General features: G+C 35.1%; 2 protein-coding genes across 6 annotated transcripts in view; one reads left to right on the top strand and one right to left on the bottom strand.

Annotated features, from left to right (window-relative positions):
* Window positions 1-5,456, top strand: part of LOC145690428 (3'-5' exoribonuclease 1-like) — a 45,213-nt gene extending 39,757 nt beyond the window's left edge. For both annotated transcript variants that reach the window (XM_081765305.1, XM_081765296.1), the window contains one exon: window positions 4,237-5,456. In XM_081765305.1, coding sequence (XP_081621431.1) covers window positions 4,237-4,566 — 330 coding nt within the window. In that variant the 3' untranslated portion in view covers window positions 4,567-5,456. The remainder of the gene's footprint in view (window positions 1-4,236) is intronic.
* Window positions 5,457-5,566: 110 nt separating this feature from the next.
* Window positions 5,567-18,987, bottom strand: part of LOC145690407 (myrosinase 1-like) — a 52,493-nt gene continuing 39,072 nt past the window's right edge. For 3 of the 4 annotated variants that reach the window (XM_081765256.1, XM_081765284.1, XM_081765275.1), the window contains 3 exons: window positions 18,214-18,348; window positions 12,007-12,113; window positions 5,567-8,873 (listed from right to left, as the gene is read on the bottom strand). In XM_081765256.1, the coding sequence (XP_081621382.1) occupies window positions 8,753-8,873; window positions 12,007-12,113; window positions 18,214-18,348 (363 nt within the window). In that variant the 3' untranslated portion in view covers window positions 5,567-8,752. The remainder of the gene's footprint in view (window positions 8,874-12,006; window positions 12,114-18,213; window positions 18,349-18,987) is intronic. The other variant, XM_081765265.1, reaches the window with a different exon arrangement.

Here is an 18,987-nt window from a genome sequence, read left to right as displayed (position 1 = left end):
AGCGTGCACAGTCAAATAATACTCTGAAAAGTCGTTATAGATGTTGCAAAGAATTGGAGCCATGGTACTCTTCTAGGACTTTCATAAGTTGCTTCTGATTATACCAGCATTGTCTCACTACACAGAAATGCCATAATCAGATACTTGTGATTGTAGTGTATGATATACAGAAAACCGATGGAATATGTGCAAATGATTGATGATCGTTTGCTAAAAAGGATGTGCGTGAGCTGCATCTAAATATTTCACGTGGCGTACTACGAGGGGCATTCAATAAGTAAAGATACAAATTGCTATAGCTCAATAAAGATTTATTTCAGTCTTTCAAAACTAAGGCTATTTTTCAATATAATCACCCTTTACAGTTATGCATTTGTCCCATCTTTCTTGCAGCTTCCTAATTCCCTTGGCGAAGAAATCTTTCGATTTACCCTGAAGCCACCTTTGCACCGCTGCCTTAACTTCCTCATTGTTAGCAAATCTTTTTCCATGTAGGGCGTCTTTGAGTGGTCCAAACAGGTAAAAATCAGATGGGGCGAGGTCTATCATTTCAACAGTAATTCTTCTGTTATCACGAATAAGTCCGTCAATCCTCGATTCCAACGAAGAACCGAAACTTCTACTGGACGTCCACACCGGGGTTCATCACCTACACTTGTTCGGCCACTTTTAAACCGATCAACCCACTTGTACACATTCGCACGGTTCATACAACTGTTACCGTACTGTCTCAACATTCGAGAAAAAATTTCACTTGGTTTTACACCTTCTGCGACTAAAAACCTAATGACTGAGCGCTGTTCTTCTAAGGTGCAATCTTCTAGAGGACTTGCCATGATGAATTGATATTTTTGAAGTTATGTTGACATAAAATTACGAAACAGCAGATCAGAGCATATCCCAAGGTTGCCAGCTAACACCCCTGAAACAAAAAAAAAAAAAAAGAAAAAAGAAAAAAAATGATTAGTGTTAAAAATATAGACTTTGTCTCTTTACTTATTGAATGATCCTCGTATTATATATTTCACTCGGGAAGAACGAGTTCCAGTTGTTGTATCAGTGAAGTTGCCCCAAAACTTAGTGTACGTTAGGAAAACCATATGATGACTCTTTCCATTCACCAGTTCAGCTATGAAAAATTGGATAATAGTGATGAGGGCTATGGGAAAGTCGTGTCTGTCTACCGTGATGACCCACAATTCATCTGTAAAATTTACTTGGAATTGAACCCCAATTAAAGCTATAAATTCGACAATCGTTGAACGACTGACCAGGAAGATAATTTGACTCAGTTTAACACTGCCATTTCTCATCACTCACAAATGAAATGCTCGAAAGAGTTGTAGGACTACCTTGGACGGCTCTGTTGTACACAACCTTCAACAGAAGTCCACTGAAGAATGGACTGACTGCCATAATATTCAGCGCTGTCTCTGACGGGTAACATGTACAACTTCGTGCAGTATTGGGTCAGGTATACATTTATATGTCAGTTAAAAATTCATGTCATTACATTCTTATATATCAATGCTAGCGACTTGATCTGACACAGCAGGCAAAATTTTCCCGAAGGGATCAATGGATGTTGTAAGGTTATGCTGGGAAATTCATAGGATACGCTGCTATAATTCCAAACGAATATTGTGACCATCGTTTTCCAAGAAATTACACTACGTTTGTTCAAACATGGTATTCCATATTGGAACTTCAGTTGAATTGGGGCACGGTGACTCAACGCTTACCTCTGGTGCATGGGGTCGTTTGTTCGATCTCCGGCCAAATAAGTTTGTGGTGGACAACATCGTGTCCGTCGGTGTTCGCAATGTACTCCCGTTTCATTCCACATATTCTTCATCATCATTCACTTGCTTTAATCATCGTCTCCCTTAGCCTTAAGGGCATAACCGTGGATCATTAAACTGAAATATTTCATTTCATTTTCATTTTTCAATTGAATTTTAAACTTTTGAAGATAAATCGCTATCCTATATATATGTATGTAATTATTATTATTAACACAGTGGATACTACACTAGAAAAGAAAAACTGTTCCCGGGGGCTAAGTTGTTTTGTTACGAAAATAGATTAAGAACTTCGAAAACATAACGACCTTTCTGCTTTAACGAAAAAACATTTTATATCATTGTGTATCCGAGAGTTACCAAATTGCAATGTTTTGTGCAAGGACCACCCATCAGATTGCATATATGTTACAGTATGATAGCGTGAGTCGCTTGCACACCACGGAGCTCCCAAATAAAGATATGTGTGAGTTATATTTGGTTCACGAGACCCCCGGCTCAAATCTAGTGTGAACTGAATCTAGCTCATGACAGCTAATGTGTTAAATTGGTCTCTCGAAATACATCGTGTTCAATGCCCCATATCCAGCATGGCCCAGTCTTCTGTGGCAGTCATGTTATAGAGCTGGCAGCATGGTGACCTTTATTTTTGAGTACAGTTTCAAAATCCTTCGCATATGTATCTTGATCAGCTTCTCATATATAATATTTCCAGAAAAGTAGAGCAAAAAGTGAAAGAATATTCACTGTAATTTCAAGTTCAGCGTCTAACGATTATGTATTGAAATTAAGGGAGTTGTTTATGATTATTTTTTTGTATTTGAGTTTAACGTTCCATTCAGCAGCGAAACTATATATGAGACGTAGACTTGCAACTTAATGCGGTATCCGAACCGCATGAACTCTCACCGGAAATCAAACCCTGGTCTTCTACGCCCAAGGCGCGTACGCTATCAACATAGCCACGATTGACTCCTGGTTATGATGATAATGAATAAAATGGGTCAATAAAGAAGGGGAGAATCCCGAGAAAATGTAGGTGCACGCTGTGTGTCCACTACAAGGTTCATATGGCATGAACTGGGATGGAACCAGAGACCCTTCGCGCCAGAAGTGAGCGCTGTACCTCTGAGTCACCACAGCCAAAAAGTAGAGCAGAATTACTATTTGCAGAGTTGGCAAAAATCATGGTTTTTTATTGAAAAAACTTTTTTTTTTTTTTTTATGGTTAAGTTTATTTTGCCGTGGTGTTACTATGCAACAACGGGGTTATATTGGAAGGGGTCACATAAGCTTAAGATGGAATCCAAATCGCTTTTCTTCTTACATCCGAGAGAAATTGTCCTCCATTTGGACTCGAAACTGCAACTTATTGGCCACAAATGCGATGAGTCTGCCGACTCACTCACGAAGGACTCCCGATAAAAATAGGTTGCATTGATCTTTACATACTTGTTAATATAATTGCCAAGAGTCATTTCAGAAGGACAAAAAGATAAACAGTTGCACAAGTGAAACCATCATACAAAATTTCATATGGACAATTTCAAAATACTGTAGAGTACAGAAGAACTAATTTAGTACAAGTTAGTTAACTAAGGCTTTTATCGGTCCGTTAAAGAAATATAACGACTTAATTTGCATATCAGTAAGAAAAGTAAATAAAGATACGAATTATTTGAGTCCACTTTGGCTCTGACCCATTTATACATAAATAGATACCAAAGATGCTTCTGATTTTATAAATGCCTCTCGTGGGGTTTGTATCACCCCCTCCTCGAAAAGTACGACATTTCGATGTATTTTATCAATAGTAAACATTATTAAAACTAAACAATATTTAGAACTTTTCTTTGATTGCAATTGCAAAACAATAATAACAAACTATTAAAAAAATCACAAAAGAAACATTCATAAAATTAAAAAAAAAAAAAAAAAGTTGCTTTTGTAGTAGTCTCTTTGAGTAATGAATGGGAAATTTAGGTGTGAATATAATACGAATAATATGCGGGAGTGAAACGTGATAACCCACAAATGTGTATTCATCAAGATTTTACGAACACTTACACTTTTACGAACATTTTTCGTTTTTTAGTTTAAACCATTTTTTTTTTTTTTTTTTTTTAAATACCAGGTGGTTTACACCAGTCAACCCTGACTATTTGCATAAAATTATAAGTCTTTTAATTTTTTATATTTGCATATTGTGTATGGTTTGAGTTCTTACTTGTAGAATTAGAAAAGTACTTCTTAGATGCATTTTACAATGTGTACCTAGGTATTTAATCTAGTGATGATTTACATTTTTAATACTTCTCAGAGTCTTCTGTAACGTATATGTAATGTAAAATGATGTACGTCATTCTGTTAAGATTTAAGGAACGAGAAGTCGTTAATCTATGTAAATCATCTTAAATTTTGTTTGTTTTTCCAGTATTCTCTAAGACTGATGCTGGAGCATTTGAAGATAACTTTCGAAGGTCGACCGCACTGTGGGCTGGATGATGCTCGCAATATTGCAAGGCTTGTTATTTGTATGATCAGTGACGGAGCTTCATTGCGTGTCAATGAACAGATAGATCTGTCTGTGAAGTCACGCTTTATAAAACCAGATCAAAGACATAGGACTGTTATTCCAATTTCGAGACGAGAGCATGACTATATGAAAAGAATGGAGTCCCGGAGGAGTAAACAACCTATTAGACATTGCAGTGACAGTGCCGAAAGTGAAACGGAAAATATTCCTGTAAAAAATGGCTGCTAGTACAAATAGCAACATGAAAGTGCACCGATCAGCACCTTCATTTTTATCAAAATACGTTGTTTGATAGCTCATATACATACTGAGATGAATTAATGATCTAAAATGTTTCAAAAGAAATGTTATAGAGGGTAAAGTGTATTAATTTTTGGCAGATAGTGTACAAAGTAAATTGTGTTTAAATATTCTTGATCTGTTTCTAATGATGTCGAAGCCAAATTTTGTTCTGTTATATTTTTTTTGTAATGTCCTCTTAATACGAACATGTGATAATGTTTAATCGAAGAATTTCAAATGGAACTCCCATAGAAGGGTCGTTCTTAGCATTAGTAAAATATATCTATTTTTGGGGGGTGGTAAATGTGATATTTGCAGTAAAAGTATTATTCGACAGAATACATAACGAGTTCTATTAAATTTCAGCAAAAGAAAATGGTTTACCCCATATCTTATGCAAAATTTAATATCAAGGTTAAGCGTATTAATATTTGTAAAAACATTAATTTATTGGAACAATTTATACACAATAAAAGAAACACATAGAAGTCTTGTTTTTCTGTTGCATAGAAAGACAAAACATCATTTTTCCTTCTTAATAATAACTTGTTTCTGAAACACGAAAATAATCCTGTTTTTCATAGGACGAATAGAAGTTCAGAAACTTCTAGTATATATGTGTATAATTTTTCAGTTTTCCATGTGTATACATATGTAAAATATAACGTGAAACCTATCAAAGCAACAGAACAAAAGTAAATGTACATTATATGCTGTGCATTTTATTTGTGGTTGATTAAATTTATTTAATATAAATACTGTACTATATATATATATATTTGTCTATGATATATAGTTTTTCCCAGAGCAATAAAGGAATACTAGTTTGCGTGAAATTGATATTTTATTACATGTTAGGTTAGTTACTAGCAGTGCATTTGCTTGTCTAGACAAAATATGATTTTACATGTGCGATTCTTGTGAAAATATGAGTCTGTTCCTAAGATTTTCATTGCATTTTTTTTTTTTATCATATAATATTAATTCAAATCTTGGCAAGAATGTAATGTCTCTTTACAAAATCATATGACTAACCTTACAGTGTCAATGCATTTATTCCAGAGAAAATATCTTCCAGAGTGCTGCTGCTTTTACTCTCAATCGCTCCAAGTGGAAAAAACAATGAATACACTGAACTCACATATCTATGGGTTCATAATTACCATTAAATAAAACATTATTTACCAACATACAATGCTACCACTCAAATGTACCGTAAAAATATCTAAAACAGTAACGGAAACACAATTTGGCAGTTTATCCATTATCAAACTATCAGTCATTCCATTTAGTTTTGAAAATTAAATTCATTTTAACGTTTCTTAAGATTATAGAGGCGAATTTCAGTATCTGAGAACTCTAATGGGTTAAGTTCCAAAGTTGGTCGTCCGTTTCTGGCAAAGTTTTGAAAATTTACAGGGAATAAATGGATAATTTGCTCGTTTGTGTCCTTGATAATAAGTAAGGAGACTAAACTTCTGTTTATTATTTTTATAAGATGATATAATCATGGAACTATTTTGCAAGCGGAAGAACTACTTTGCGCAAGGTTACCACATGATTGGATTTTGGGAAAGTACCGAGCATTTGTATTCTGAACATGGTTGCAGGTATAGAGACATTCTAGTTGGTATCCTTACGCAGAGACGAGAACTTACACTCTATTAATTTTAACAAAATAGGTCAAAACTTCCCTTTATCCTAAGCTAACTCGACCGTACCCTACCCTACTTATCCCTACCTTATTCTACTCTAACCCACATTACTCTATTATACTCTTTTAAAGCGGTCCTAAAAGTTGATTTTTAAGGTGGATCACCACCCAGAAGTCAGTACATATTTTAGCTCATTCCCTTAACTATTGAGCAATGAAACGTTACACATTATAAATTTTGTACTATAAGATAAAGTTGTTTCAGCTACAACACAAGACACTAATTCATTCGGTTGTGTTTTCTGCTATCGGAAAAGGTAACAAATAAAAGAAAATATTTGATTCGTTTTATAATGAGCATATAAGATGGCACTTGCTGTTAGATCTTACTAGAAGTGCTCGATTTTATGAAATGTTTATTTGAATGTGTAAAGTACTTTAAAGTAACAACCTTATTACGAAATAGATATACTGTTTGACCGTTTTTCGTGTTACATTTTATTTAATTATTAATTTATATTTAAGGAAATAGATTTTAAGAAGAAACTTGCGCAGAACGCCATAATGCGTTGTTGCTAAATTTGTATGTTTAATTCCTGGATTCTAGTGTTGCAGTTCGAGAAGCGAAACTTAGCTGTGAATTGCGGTAAGGGTTGAAAACTAATTTCTCCAGTAAGTGTCCAAGCAGAATTCCATGATTGCTTGTTTTATGTCTGGCACCAGAAAACACTCGACGTTACCTGGCAACGCCGCACTATTCAAGCAGTGTTTAACATAGCACCGAGAACACCTAGTGATCTACCATAAATTTTCGTAATTGTTATTATGCTGCTTGTCGAAAACCAATGGACGACCATCTTCGGAATAAGTTCACTTTTATAATAAATAAATTACATCCTATATGCTACGTAACTTATGAATATTTATTATGCAATAGGTAAAAAGCAGTGCAAAAATGTTTCGTATTAAATTCAGCATTACACTTAGCATAACGCTACGAAAGATCATCTTAACATTTGGTAACTAGGGAGCAGAAATATAGTATCAGTCCTTGAGCCTTAGTCACGTGCCTGTGCATGCAATTACACAAAATATTCTCTGACAACTTATTTTGAAACATCAAATAATCTTCATGCCTTTTTAAAAATATATGTATCACATGATGCTATATAAAATTTAAAAAATGCTTTGTGTTAAACCTATCAGAATTTCTATAAATATTAAATGGTACAAAATTTCCATATGATGAAAAGAGTTATATTTTTAGTCTGGGATAAATGTGTCATATTTCCTGAATTATATTCTATTCACATTCATAGCCTAATCTTAAACAATAGAGAATGTTAAGGTTCAATCAGAATAATAATAATGCAGTGCAGAAGAGATCTTACACGGAACAACATATTTGGGCATGGAATGAAATACAGGGTGGTTGTAAATTCAATACCTATTTTTAATTTAGATTATTCTAGAAACTAGCATGAACTTGGCGTGTAATACTGTTTATTAGTGTGAGGTGTACCATGTATGATTTCAGAAGTTGATCCAGTGAAAACCGCAAAATGACTGATGTATACAACATAGAAGACAGAGCTAAGATTGCCGCAAGGTATGAAGTTTGGAGGTCGGTAGGTGCAAGTGCAGAGACAGTAGAGGCAAGAGCGAGATAGGAATACAACGCTTAACCCTAAGGCAATAAAAAACTATCATAAGAAATTAATGACAAGTCGATCTGGACAGCCCTCAACATTTAAATCGGAAGACTGTACATGTTGTTCGTAACATGTTTGAACGCAGCCCTTCAAAGTCCACAAGACAAGCCATTAGGGAAACGGGATTGTCACGTCACACGGTAATGACCATTTTAAAAAGTGATTTACATTTTGGACCTTGGAAGCCATTACGTTCATGAACTTTGTGATGAGGACTGCGACAGGCGAATGGAATTTTGTGAGATTATGCTTGGTTGGGGAGATAATTATCCAGATTTGTACGACAATATCCTGTGGTCTGATGAAGCAATGTTTCACGTCGGAGGTTTTGTGAACCGTGACAATTGTTATTGTCACAAGTTAAAATCAAGGGATGTTAACAATCTTGAACAAAATATCCGTGAAGTGTTTGCAAATGTTCCAGCTGAAATGCTAAGGAAAGACGTGGATTTTGTTCCTAAAAGATTCCAGAAGTATGAAAAATCCGGGTGCATGTGTTGAAATATAACTTAATAACCAAATGGTACACCCTAATAATGTGTTCATTGGAAATATAACTGATAGGTTGTTTATTTTTTGAGATGTTCATTGTTACAAATAGGTACTGATTTTACAACCACCCTTTAAAAAAGTTAAAACTTTCACTTAAAAAAGTTAAAAAGTGTACAGTGCAAGAAAATTATATATATTTTACTGTTTTACATAAACATAATTATATACATTTTTGAAGTTTATTTACACAAAGAACTGCGAATCTAGCATTTTCTTAAGTTAGTTTTATAAATCCATTATCCTTGATCAGCTTGCTGTAAAATTTGGCTGATTCTTTAGCACGCCGCTTCTTCTCTTTATCCTCAAAATCGACATGGAAAAGGCCAAATCGTATCCTATATTAAAAGAAATACTACTCAGGATTAATAAGCACAACTTCAAAAATATTTTATTTCTACGAGAAGAGGCCAGAAGCTACTTACAGATATAGATGGGATAGGAATGTAAAAGTCTGCACAATGATAGGTTGGCATCTCCCTAATATGTGTGCTTATTTGTGTCTACAAACCCTGTTGAATTGATGTTATAGCCAGAAAAGTAGACGGCGGCAGCATGTTGGATAAAACCGAATGCTGAACTGTGATTAAGTTCTTCCAACTTGAAAGATGATCAGCACAGACGATACATGAAGATGGCAGCTGTGTATAGTAAAGAATGCCCATCTTATGTCAGAGTGAAACGGTTGTAAAATTGAATTCAAATGTAGTCGCACAAGTCTATAAGAGACCCACGAGAAGGTCCTATTTCAACGGCTACAAACTTAAGCGTGGTGGCAAAAGTTGAATAGCTAATGCATGGGGATTATTAATTGTTAGCTAGGAATGCGTTCATACCAAATTACATGCCATTCTGCATATGAGCAAACGGACAGCAAGGTGGGTCCCCAATTGCCAATACGTGTCAAAAACAGTAAGTGTGCAAGTGCACAAAGCGTTTTGGACATGTACAAGAGCAAGGATATTTTTATGTCCAGGTTAGTGATTATGAATGAATGCCAAGTATATCTATTTCAGTGTGAAACAAAACAAACGAATATATATATATATATATATATATATATATATATATATATATAAAATATGGAAACATACCTCGTCCCCAACGAGGTTAGTGTAAAATGTCAAGGTCATGTTTGTTTTGACACCATAAAGATATGCTCTTGTATAGAGGGGGCTACAATCACAGGAACCTGCTACAAAAGTTATCAAAACAGAAACCGGCTTTCCTCACGAAAAATGTGTGTGTTAGCAAGCAATACACCGGCATACCAAATAGCAGAAACTCACTTTTGTGCACTAATATGGTAAAGAACTTTTGCCTCTCCGATCTGACTCCGCCTGCTTACTTCATCTTGTCAAATATGAAGAAACATTTGCGGGATTGGTGTTTTGAGTATCATTAATGCGTTAGAAACCTGGTTTGCCACCAACACTGCAGACTTTTATGCATATGGTATTAACGGACAGATCCATAAATGTGAAAGATTTAATACGAAGTAAATATATAGAGAAGGACACGACGTGGACCTAGCTCATTTTTAGCATAGTGAAGGTAAGAAATTTCTAGGCTTCCCTCGTAATAATGTTACAATAATTTTATTGTTCATTTCAACGATATATGTACTGGTAAATCAATGAAACTTTTTGTCATTGAAAGCCGTAAAGCAAGTGATATGTGATCTAATAAAAAGAAAGAAAAAAAGAAGTTTTTTAGCTGAATAGCGTATTTTATATTTTTCTCAGCTATGTAGCCTATATGCCTATAATATATCACAAGAATTATCAGACTTCACAAATAGCAAACTGGTGAACTCAATATATGACATAATTCGAAGAAATTACGCAATTTTTAATAGTTTTAAATTAAAATCATATATATGCGCTTAGGTCAATGCAAATAGTCTAAAATTTGCATCAGTAGTGCAATGTACTCTCCACATGCACATAGTTAATACGTGCATAGGTAAACATCAGCAAAGGCAGACGACGCTTTATTACCATGACACCAGCATGTGACCCGAAGAGAAGCACCAGCGCCACCACCTACGATGATGACAGCATAAAAGGAGCTGCAGAACACCTCTCCGTATCAGTGTGCGTTGGGACTGTCACCTTACCCACCTTCTCCGACTGCTGTGGGCCAGAGAACTAGTTCACCCTCTCTGGCTGCTGTGGGCTAGAGAGATCCTTATACCTTCTCGGCTGCTGTGAGCTGAGTCCTTGTCTCGCCTGCTGCGAGCCAGAACATCCTTCCTGCTCAACCTCTGTCCGGCTGCTGTAAACTTGACAGACTCCCGGATAACCCCACAATAATTTTTATTATTTTATTAACCCCACAATAATTATTAAGGAACACTCAAAAGGGTCTTCTTGATTTCATTTTTAAGACACTGTAATATAGATGTATAAACTTTTGATATATTTTGTAATAAACAAAGTTAGGAAAACTAAACCCGTGTACCATTGTCTCTACCAACACCTACACAGACAATGTTACATTCAATGTTGCACGTGTCCGAGTCAATCACGACTTGATAGATTGATTGACAATTGACGGACACACTTTCATACGGGACTCTCTTTTATCAACGGAGAACCGAACTTCGGATTTATCAGGTACATCTCATGAGGTTTTTAGTGAGGTTTAATTTGGGAGTAATAATTAATTTCTCAGGTAGATTTTTATGCCTACACTTGGCACACACTGCAAATAATTTTGTTTTTTTAATCCTTTTCTCTAGGGGAGTAATGACACTTCTTTCTTCATGATATTACGGTTCAAACAACATTCGCCGCACATCGTCTTCTGTGCTTCATTTTCTGACCCCAAATAATGACTTGATATAAACTAGCACATCTGCAACCAGCAAGAACTGAAACGGAGATGGAAAGTCACGAGTGTATAACGGCTTACCTCCACGAGAACACATGCGGCGTTTGTGTAAATCTTCTTTGTTGGTGTTTTAAGAGATATCCCACGTATGCTGTCTGCGGTTAATAATTCACTGGTCTTTTTTGTCAATATTGGAAAATTTAGGAATGGCAATTTTGTAGCATGAACAAAGCATTGAAGTCCCTCTATGCAAAGAATTACGATGTGTCACAAAACGTTTGATTCTTTAACTACTTTAACACTCTGGTGGCGATCCACTAAAGCAGGAAATCCTATAAACCAAATTAAGAAGAAACAAGATGAAAATGGAGTATTCAACAAATCTTGCAGAAACAGCCAGAAGAATTCCACAGGACTTGCGTAGACGAAGTATAGCTGGGAAAAATACAAATTACGCTATTCAGGTTACAAATTTCATTTTTAATTACATTATATAGAATGAGCGTACAGATGCAAACCTTTACATATGTGAGTTCTTATAAACCGAAAACTCAAAATATACCATTAAAATTCTTCTTTGTCCTTAAGACCATGACGAGATTAAGAAAGTAGAAAATTAAAGTAAAAATTACTCACGAATATCCATTTGTCCACTCAAAATTATCCATTAGGCTCCAAACTGTGTATCCTTGTAGATTGCAACCATCTAATTTAATTGCTTTCAAACAGTCATTTATAAAGGCCTGTAAAGATCTACGGTATATTACATTCCATCCATCTCTTCCTATCTATCTATCTATCTATCTATCTATATATATATATATATATATATATATATATATATATATATATATATATGTACAGGGTGTTTCAAAACAACACCGACAACGCTTGGAAGGTGATTCCTGACACCAAGATAAGATAAAAAGTATAGACCAACCTGGGTACACAAATGCTTCCTTTCCGAGTTATTGCCTGCCAAAAACATGAAAAAACATGAAACTTTAAAAGTATGGGTCATACTGTAGTCGGCTCAAGACTTCACTTAGGAACTAATATGTGCTCTATCCAAAAATACATGTTTCAGAATCCTAAAGTGCTCACGTAACAATTTTTGTAGTGGGAGTTTGGATACGGCCGTATAATTTGAAGTACTCACCAACTACTACGATAAAAATTGTTGCGGAAGTACTGCAGGATTCTGAAACATGGATATTTGGATAGGGAACATATTAGTTCTTAAGTGAAATCTTGACCCGACTATGGTAGGTCCCATAGTTTTGTCCATTTCAAGTTCATTTTTTCATGTTTTCAGCAGCCTATAACTCTGAAAGAAAGCATTTGTGCACCCAGGTTGGTCTATACTTTTTGTGTTATCTTGATGTCGGGAATCACCTCCCAAACATGTCGGTGTTGTTTTGAAACACCCTGTATGTACAGGATGTCTCAAAAGTCCCCTGCCTTTGGCGTGGGAGACCCGGGTTCGATTACCGGAGGGAGCTCATGTGGTTCGGATTCCACGTTAATCAGTAGGCCCACGTCTCATATAGCCTCGCTGCTGAACGAGACGCTAAACTAAAATCATCTCACCTCGTTTTGAAACAGCCTGTATATACAGGATGTCTCAAAAGTCCCCTGTCTTTGGCATGGGAGACCCGGGCTCGATTCCCGGAGGGAGCTCATGTGGTTCGAATTTCACGTTAATCAGTAGGCCCACGTCTCATATAGCCTCGCTGCTGAACGGGACGCAAAACTAAAATCACCTCACCTCACCTCAAAAGTCCCCTGACATAGGGTAACTGTTATCAGAGCTACAACAAAATGTAAGAGGGGAAACCGTCTCCAAATATGACGTTTTCAATCTAAAATGAAGGATTTTTTTAATCGGACGAGCTGTTTGGGCTGTACACTCTTTATGCCCCCAATGTTAAATAAAAATGCAACGTTGCTATTTACCTGGGCTCAACATAAGTGAATGAAGCTACTGTCTGTTATGCTAACTTGCCGATGGCCAGCTCCCATTCACCATATTCTTACAAAATTTGTCCACTTCACGCCTCGCCCTTCCCTCCTCCAGTCCCAGGTAAATGGCAACGTTGTATTTTCATGTAACATTGGTCACAAAGAGTGTACAGCCCAAATGGCTCGTCCGATTTTAAAAAATTCCTTCATTTTAGAGTGAAAACAGTATATTTGGAGACAGTTTCCCCCCTCTTACATTTTATTGTAACTGATAATAACAGAGTTACCCTATGTCAGGGGATTTTGAGACACCCTATATGTTATTTTAATAAAATAATTTATACGCCCATTTAAGTACAACTGGCAGTTACATATGTTCAGTTAAACTAAATTAAATATATATTACAAGAATTCATCATACCAGTTTAGACGGTTTTTAATTATTTAGGAAATCTTTAATTAGAAAATTGTTCTTATGTATGTTGTATTCAAATTCTGTTAGTCTCTGAATGCTTACAACAAATCACTTACATTTGTTAATTCTTAGTGTTCCAAATGTGCATACATCAGTTGGTCTCAAAGATTTTCTTTTCTTTTTAACTGTTTCTTATGCTGTAGTATGACAACCGTATGCGAGAGACAGTTAATGTACGTAATTTGTTTTCAAATTCATATCTACAATAGACAAAAAAAGATTCACTTTGATTTTACTTGCGTCTATTGATAAGAATATATGAATTTTTGAGCTGTATCTTAATGTTTTCTTCGCGTTAGAATTGACCAGAGTTGTAGGTTAAGTGTTATATATATATATATATATATATATATATATATATATATATATATATATATATATATAAAATATTGTGTAATGTCTTCGTAAAGTTGGTCTATTGGCTAGTGTGTGCGTAGTCTTGATGAACGGAGTCCCGGTGAACCTTGAAATTTGAACGATTACGATGGTTCGGATTCGATGTTAAACTGTAGGTTCACATCTCATGTAGCCTTGGTGCTAAAAAGGGGCGCTAAACTCAAACCAACCAATGGCATAATCGTGGGACGCAAAACTAGAAATTTCATTTTTGCAATAATCCTCTGCAATCGCTTGCTGGATACTTGGCGCAAGTTACGACCAACCATGAATACAGTCCTCTTCAGTTGCTCTTCCTCATTCAGTTTTTGCTAACACTTCCTAAGATGTTTTTCACCCAGCTAATTTTCTGCATTTTCCTTTAAACAAATTCTGAACTTCCATTCGTTCCAGTTACTTCTTCCTGTAAAGTACAATATTTCTCACAAAATATTCTTGGAGCCTTTTCGTATCTTATTTGACGACATACAAAGCACGCCATTAATACTTTTTCTTTTCCTTCCTTCGTAGAGAGCTTTCGCCATTCCTGTTCTTAGTTTTATTTCCATCCATTTACGTTTCAGATATTCATCAGTACTATTTACGAACATAAAACTTGTCAGCTCGTCTACTTTTTCACCTCCAACTTCTACAATCAACAACTTCCGTCGTTCCAAACATCAGTGATGATATATGAACAATTATGATACATTTTTTTAGTGTATATGATTATTTTTTCACTACTTTCTGACAATTGTGTATCAATCTGTAAAATTAATAATTGCAACACTGTCTTCTTTAAGAGTATTTTCACTTTCATTCGATCTATGTATATTTCTACGTAATAACGACATATACTGGTATTCCATTTATTATTTGATGTTCTTTAGTTAACCAGGGATGGTATTTCTCTGTTAAGTCTCTGTAAGCCTCTAAGTACAAGGAAAGTAACGAATACGCTGATGTTGGATTAACGCAAAAAACAAATATAGAAACATGTTTACAAGAAATATTGTCAAATTGTCGACATTTATTTAATAATTTTCTACGACTTCTGTGTACTTAATACAATATTTTATGTAACCCATCTGCTCTAGTTAACTTCTGCAAGTTTTCTTGGTATGCTCTGAACAAGAGATTAACATATCTCCTGTCAATGGAAGGTACAAAGTTGTCATAATTCATTCAGTCAACTGTGTTTTGTTGTCGTAAATCCTTTCCCTGAATTTTCTGTTTAATAATGTCACAAGTTCTTTTCAGCGTTGAAGTTTCGTGAATTAGAAGGCTACCACACACTATGAGTATTCATTTCTGTGAACAAGTTATTAACTTGACTAGACCGATGACATGACATATTATAATCTTGATTTAAGAAGGGGGAAAAAAGTAGTAGAAAAAACATCCTGAAAAGCAGTCTCGAGCAGTAGGAATAATTTTCTGTCCAATATATCGATATATTTTTCGCTACTCACTGACTCATTGCAAATTCAATACTGCGACGTAAAATACGCCCTCGGCATAACACTTTCTGTAAACGTTTTGTTAGCGGAAACATTCATCGTTCAATTCCTCAGCCTTTTCATCCAGTTGTACACCTTTGTCATTTCCGATAAGAACATTTTTTTCTTTCTTTAAAAAAATCACATGATCTCAATCTTCCTCTTTCCACGCTCCATACACTTCCACAAATTCACGTGTTGCTCCCTTGTATTTTTCGTCAGCATGGGTTTCTTAACTCTAAAATATTTCAATCGTGAAACACTGGTCGCATGACTTAATGTAGCACCCAACGGAACTTAATACTCTATTCTTCAGACCTAAGGTTTTAATGTTTCGATCGGCGCTTGGCGATGTTTTCATTTCTTTCTCCAGCAGCGATCTCGTAATGGACTTCTACCATACATTTTCTTGTTTTCTGATGATTGTGGACACTGTACTTTGGTTCTTATGTTCTCTCTTGGAAACTTCCCTTTTAGAAATACCTTCTTTATGAAAAGTAACAATGCGTCCTTGATTCCGAGGAGATGAAGCCTAAACCATACCTCCCAAATTTACATCCTGCACACGCAAACTTAAAAACTAAGCTCTCAGAAAGTAGCAGAAAATATAAATCATCAAGACGCTTTTCTCCTTGAGTGATAGCTAATCTACAAACGCCGAAGATACAGAAAATGGCTCACGAAAAAATAAAATAACAAAACGTACCACACGACTTATTACACAATAACAATTGCCGCGTTAACAGAGCTATCTAGCCGCAGAAACAAGCATGCAAACAAAAGACATGCACTGGCGTAACACATCATGGTATGTGGAAAGTCACGAAATGGCTTTATGTAAAGAATGAATTTAAATAAACATACTGTTATTTTTCATGATAGCCAATGTCATAATTTTATTAAGTGATGCAATTATTCTTTTACAAACGATGATCATACTGAAAGAAATGAGGAACAATTTTACATGAGCTGATTTTTGGTTTTATTGAAGAAAAACATATATCTTAATCTAGAGACTATTTTTTTAACAAAGGTTTAATTTCTTTTATTTCTTCCACGTTTCTAGAAGTTTGAAATACCCTGGCAGTACAATTTTGTTCCAGCTGGTCGCAGACACTGTTTTTTGTAAATCTTCCATAATAAAGTTTGCTTCATAACTGGTCCTTCTCAAAACCGAAAAGACGATACTCACAGGGTGTAATGTTGGAATTGTAAGTAGGGTGAGAAGCCTGGTAAGCAGATTTGCAATTTTGCGGGTATCATGCTGAAATCATGTCATATATAGTGGCCAAATTAATGTCCAGGAAGAAATTAAATGTCGACTGAAAGCAAGGAATTCGCATCATTACTTACTATTCAGTTCAAAATCTTTCGTCATCGCGAATTCTGTCGAGAAATTTGAAACTTAACATATACAAAACGATAATCATTCTTGTTGTTGTGTATGGTTGCGAAACTTGGTCGCTTAATCTGACTTGTGAGGGAAGAACGCAGATTGAAAGTATTTGAGAAAAAAAATTCTGAGACGAATATTTGGACAAAAGAGGAACGGGAATGGAGAATGGCGGAAACTTCATAACAGGAAACTGCATAATCTACACCGTTTAACAACCATTGTTAGGATCATCAAGTCTAGGAGGCTCAAGTGCGAAGGTCATATAGCAATAATGGAATTCAAATTTTCTACTGGAAGTCCAATCGGAAAATAACTATAGGAAGACCTAGGCAAAGATGGGAGGATAATAAGATAGATGGAGCAGAAATAGGAATACAAAGTAGAAACTTGGTCCAGTTATCTAAGCACAGAAGACAATCTAGAGCTTTCGTGTACGTGATATTGAACCTCTGGGTTAGTTATTTGATATACATATATATAGTGTGTATGTATATATACACAGTATATATACACAGTATATATACATATATTTAGTGTGTTGTGTTTCTTTTTGTCATTAGAAGTTTAATTTTCTGGACTTGGGCTCTGAAAGGTAGTCTAGATATTTGTGATTAGAGGTATACTAATCATAATTTTCGTAGGTCTACACAGAAGTTTCAGTGTCTTGAGAAAAATATTAGCACACAATATTTGGATGTTAGGAGGCATTACAAATAATATTTCGTAACTTCCTCTAGTTCCCTAATTTAAAATATGACGATGATGAGCGAACGGAGCTAAAGTATTACGAAGTTCACAAGTAAGTTGGAAAGTCAACATGGTTAATCAGAAAACATTTTAAGGTCACGTTAATAAAAATTATCCTAAAGCTTAATTTAACGTATTCCCATACAGTGCTACGTGCAATATCCATTCTTAATATCTCTGGTGCTGTGTATCATTGTGTTAGCATGTTCGATTGAGTAATACATAATATATTTCTTCTTTGTGGAATCAGAATTTTAGTGTAGTAAATTTGCAGTTTTGTTAATATGATCACATTTATTAAAACATAGCTGCTGTAACAAATAGTTAACGTTTACTTATTTGATGTTAGTAATATCTTATTTGATATTTGAATTAGACATCGTACTCACTTTATGATACTGAACTCGATCCTGGTCATCTAAAGTTCCTGTATCACAGAAGCCATTTTCTGTAATGATCACTGGAGGATTGTTGTAGTTGGTCTTGATCCAGTTCAAAAGGAGTCTCAAACCCCATGGCACAATCTAATGGAAGATTGTTTATTACTGACAACAGAAAGAATAAACTATGGATGTTATCACACTTTTTAAAAAAGATTTATAAAACAAACACTCCTAGCAAAATTTGTTAATTTGCTATACAACTTATTCTACAGAATACACTTGTGTCACTACCATGAACAAAGTCCGATGGCTCTCATTAACCGTAGCAAAACAAAAACGTCACGTGACAGTCCTCGCCTATTACCCTTAGTCGTGAAGTAAACAGGAGAAACGGTTGTCTTTACTCATCGATTTATAAAGGTAATAGTTGTCGGTTTATATGCATTATAAACTTATCTTATGTTATTGACAAATATCCAACAATGACTGGAATGAGATGAAAAGCAAGTACTGCAAAATCAAATGGACCATTTCACTGAATTTACAGGTTCTACAGCAAATTGTGAAGCTATGATGTAGAAACACCAGAATAATAATAAAAGTTATTAATAAATACTCATTCAGTTTCGTGTGAACTCATAAATTCTTTGCTTATAAAACATTCCTTGAATATACTTGAACGTGTTTCTATATTATTTATCGAAACTAACAACTGTTTTGAATGTCTTCTTTCTTTTTTTTTTCGATCTATGTTACTATTACCAAATATAGTACTTTTGA

This window comes from Thermobia domestica, chromosome 1, assembly GCF_964235325.1.
Source record: "Thermobia domestica chromosome 1, izTheDome1.hap1.1, whole genome shotgun sequence".
Classification (NCBI taxonomy): domain Eukaryota; kingdom Metazoa; phylum Arthropoda; class Insecta; order Zygentoma; family Lepismatidae; genus Thermobia; species Thermobia domestica.
Note: the sequence above shows the minus strand (reverse complement) of the source record. Positions and strands in the feature narration are given on the sequence as shown.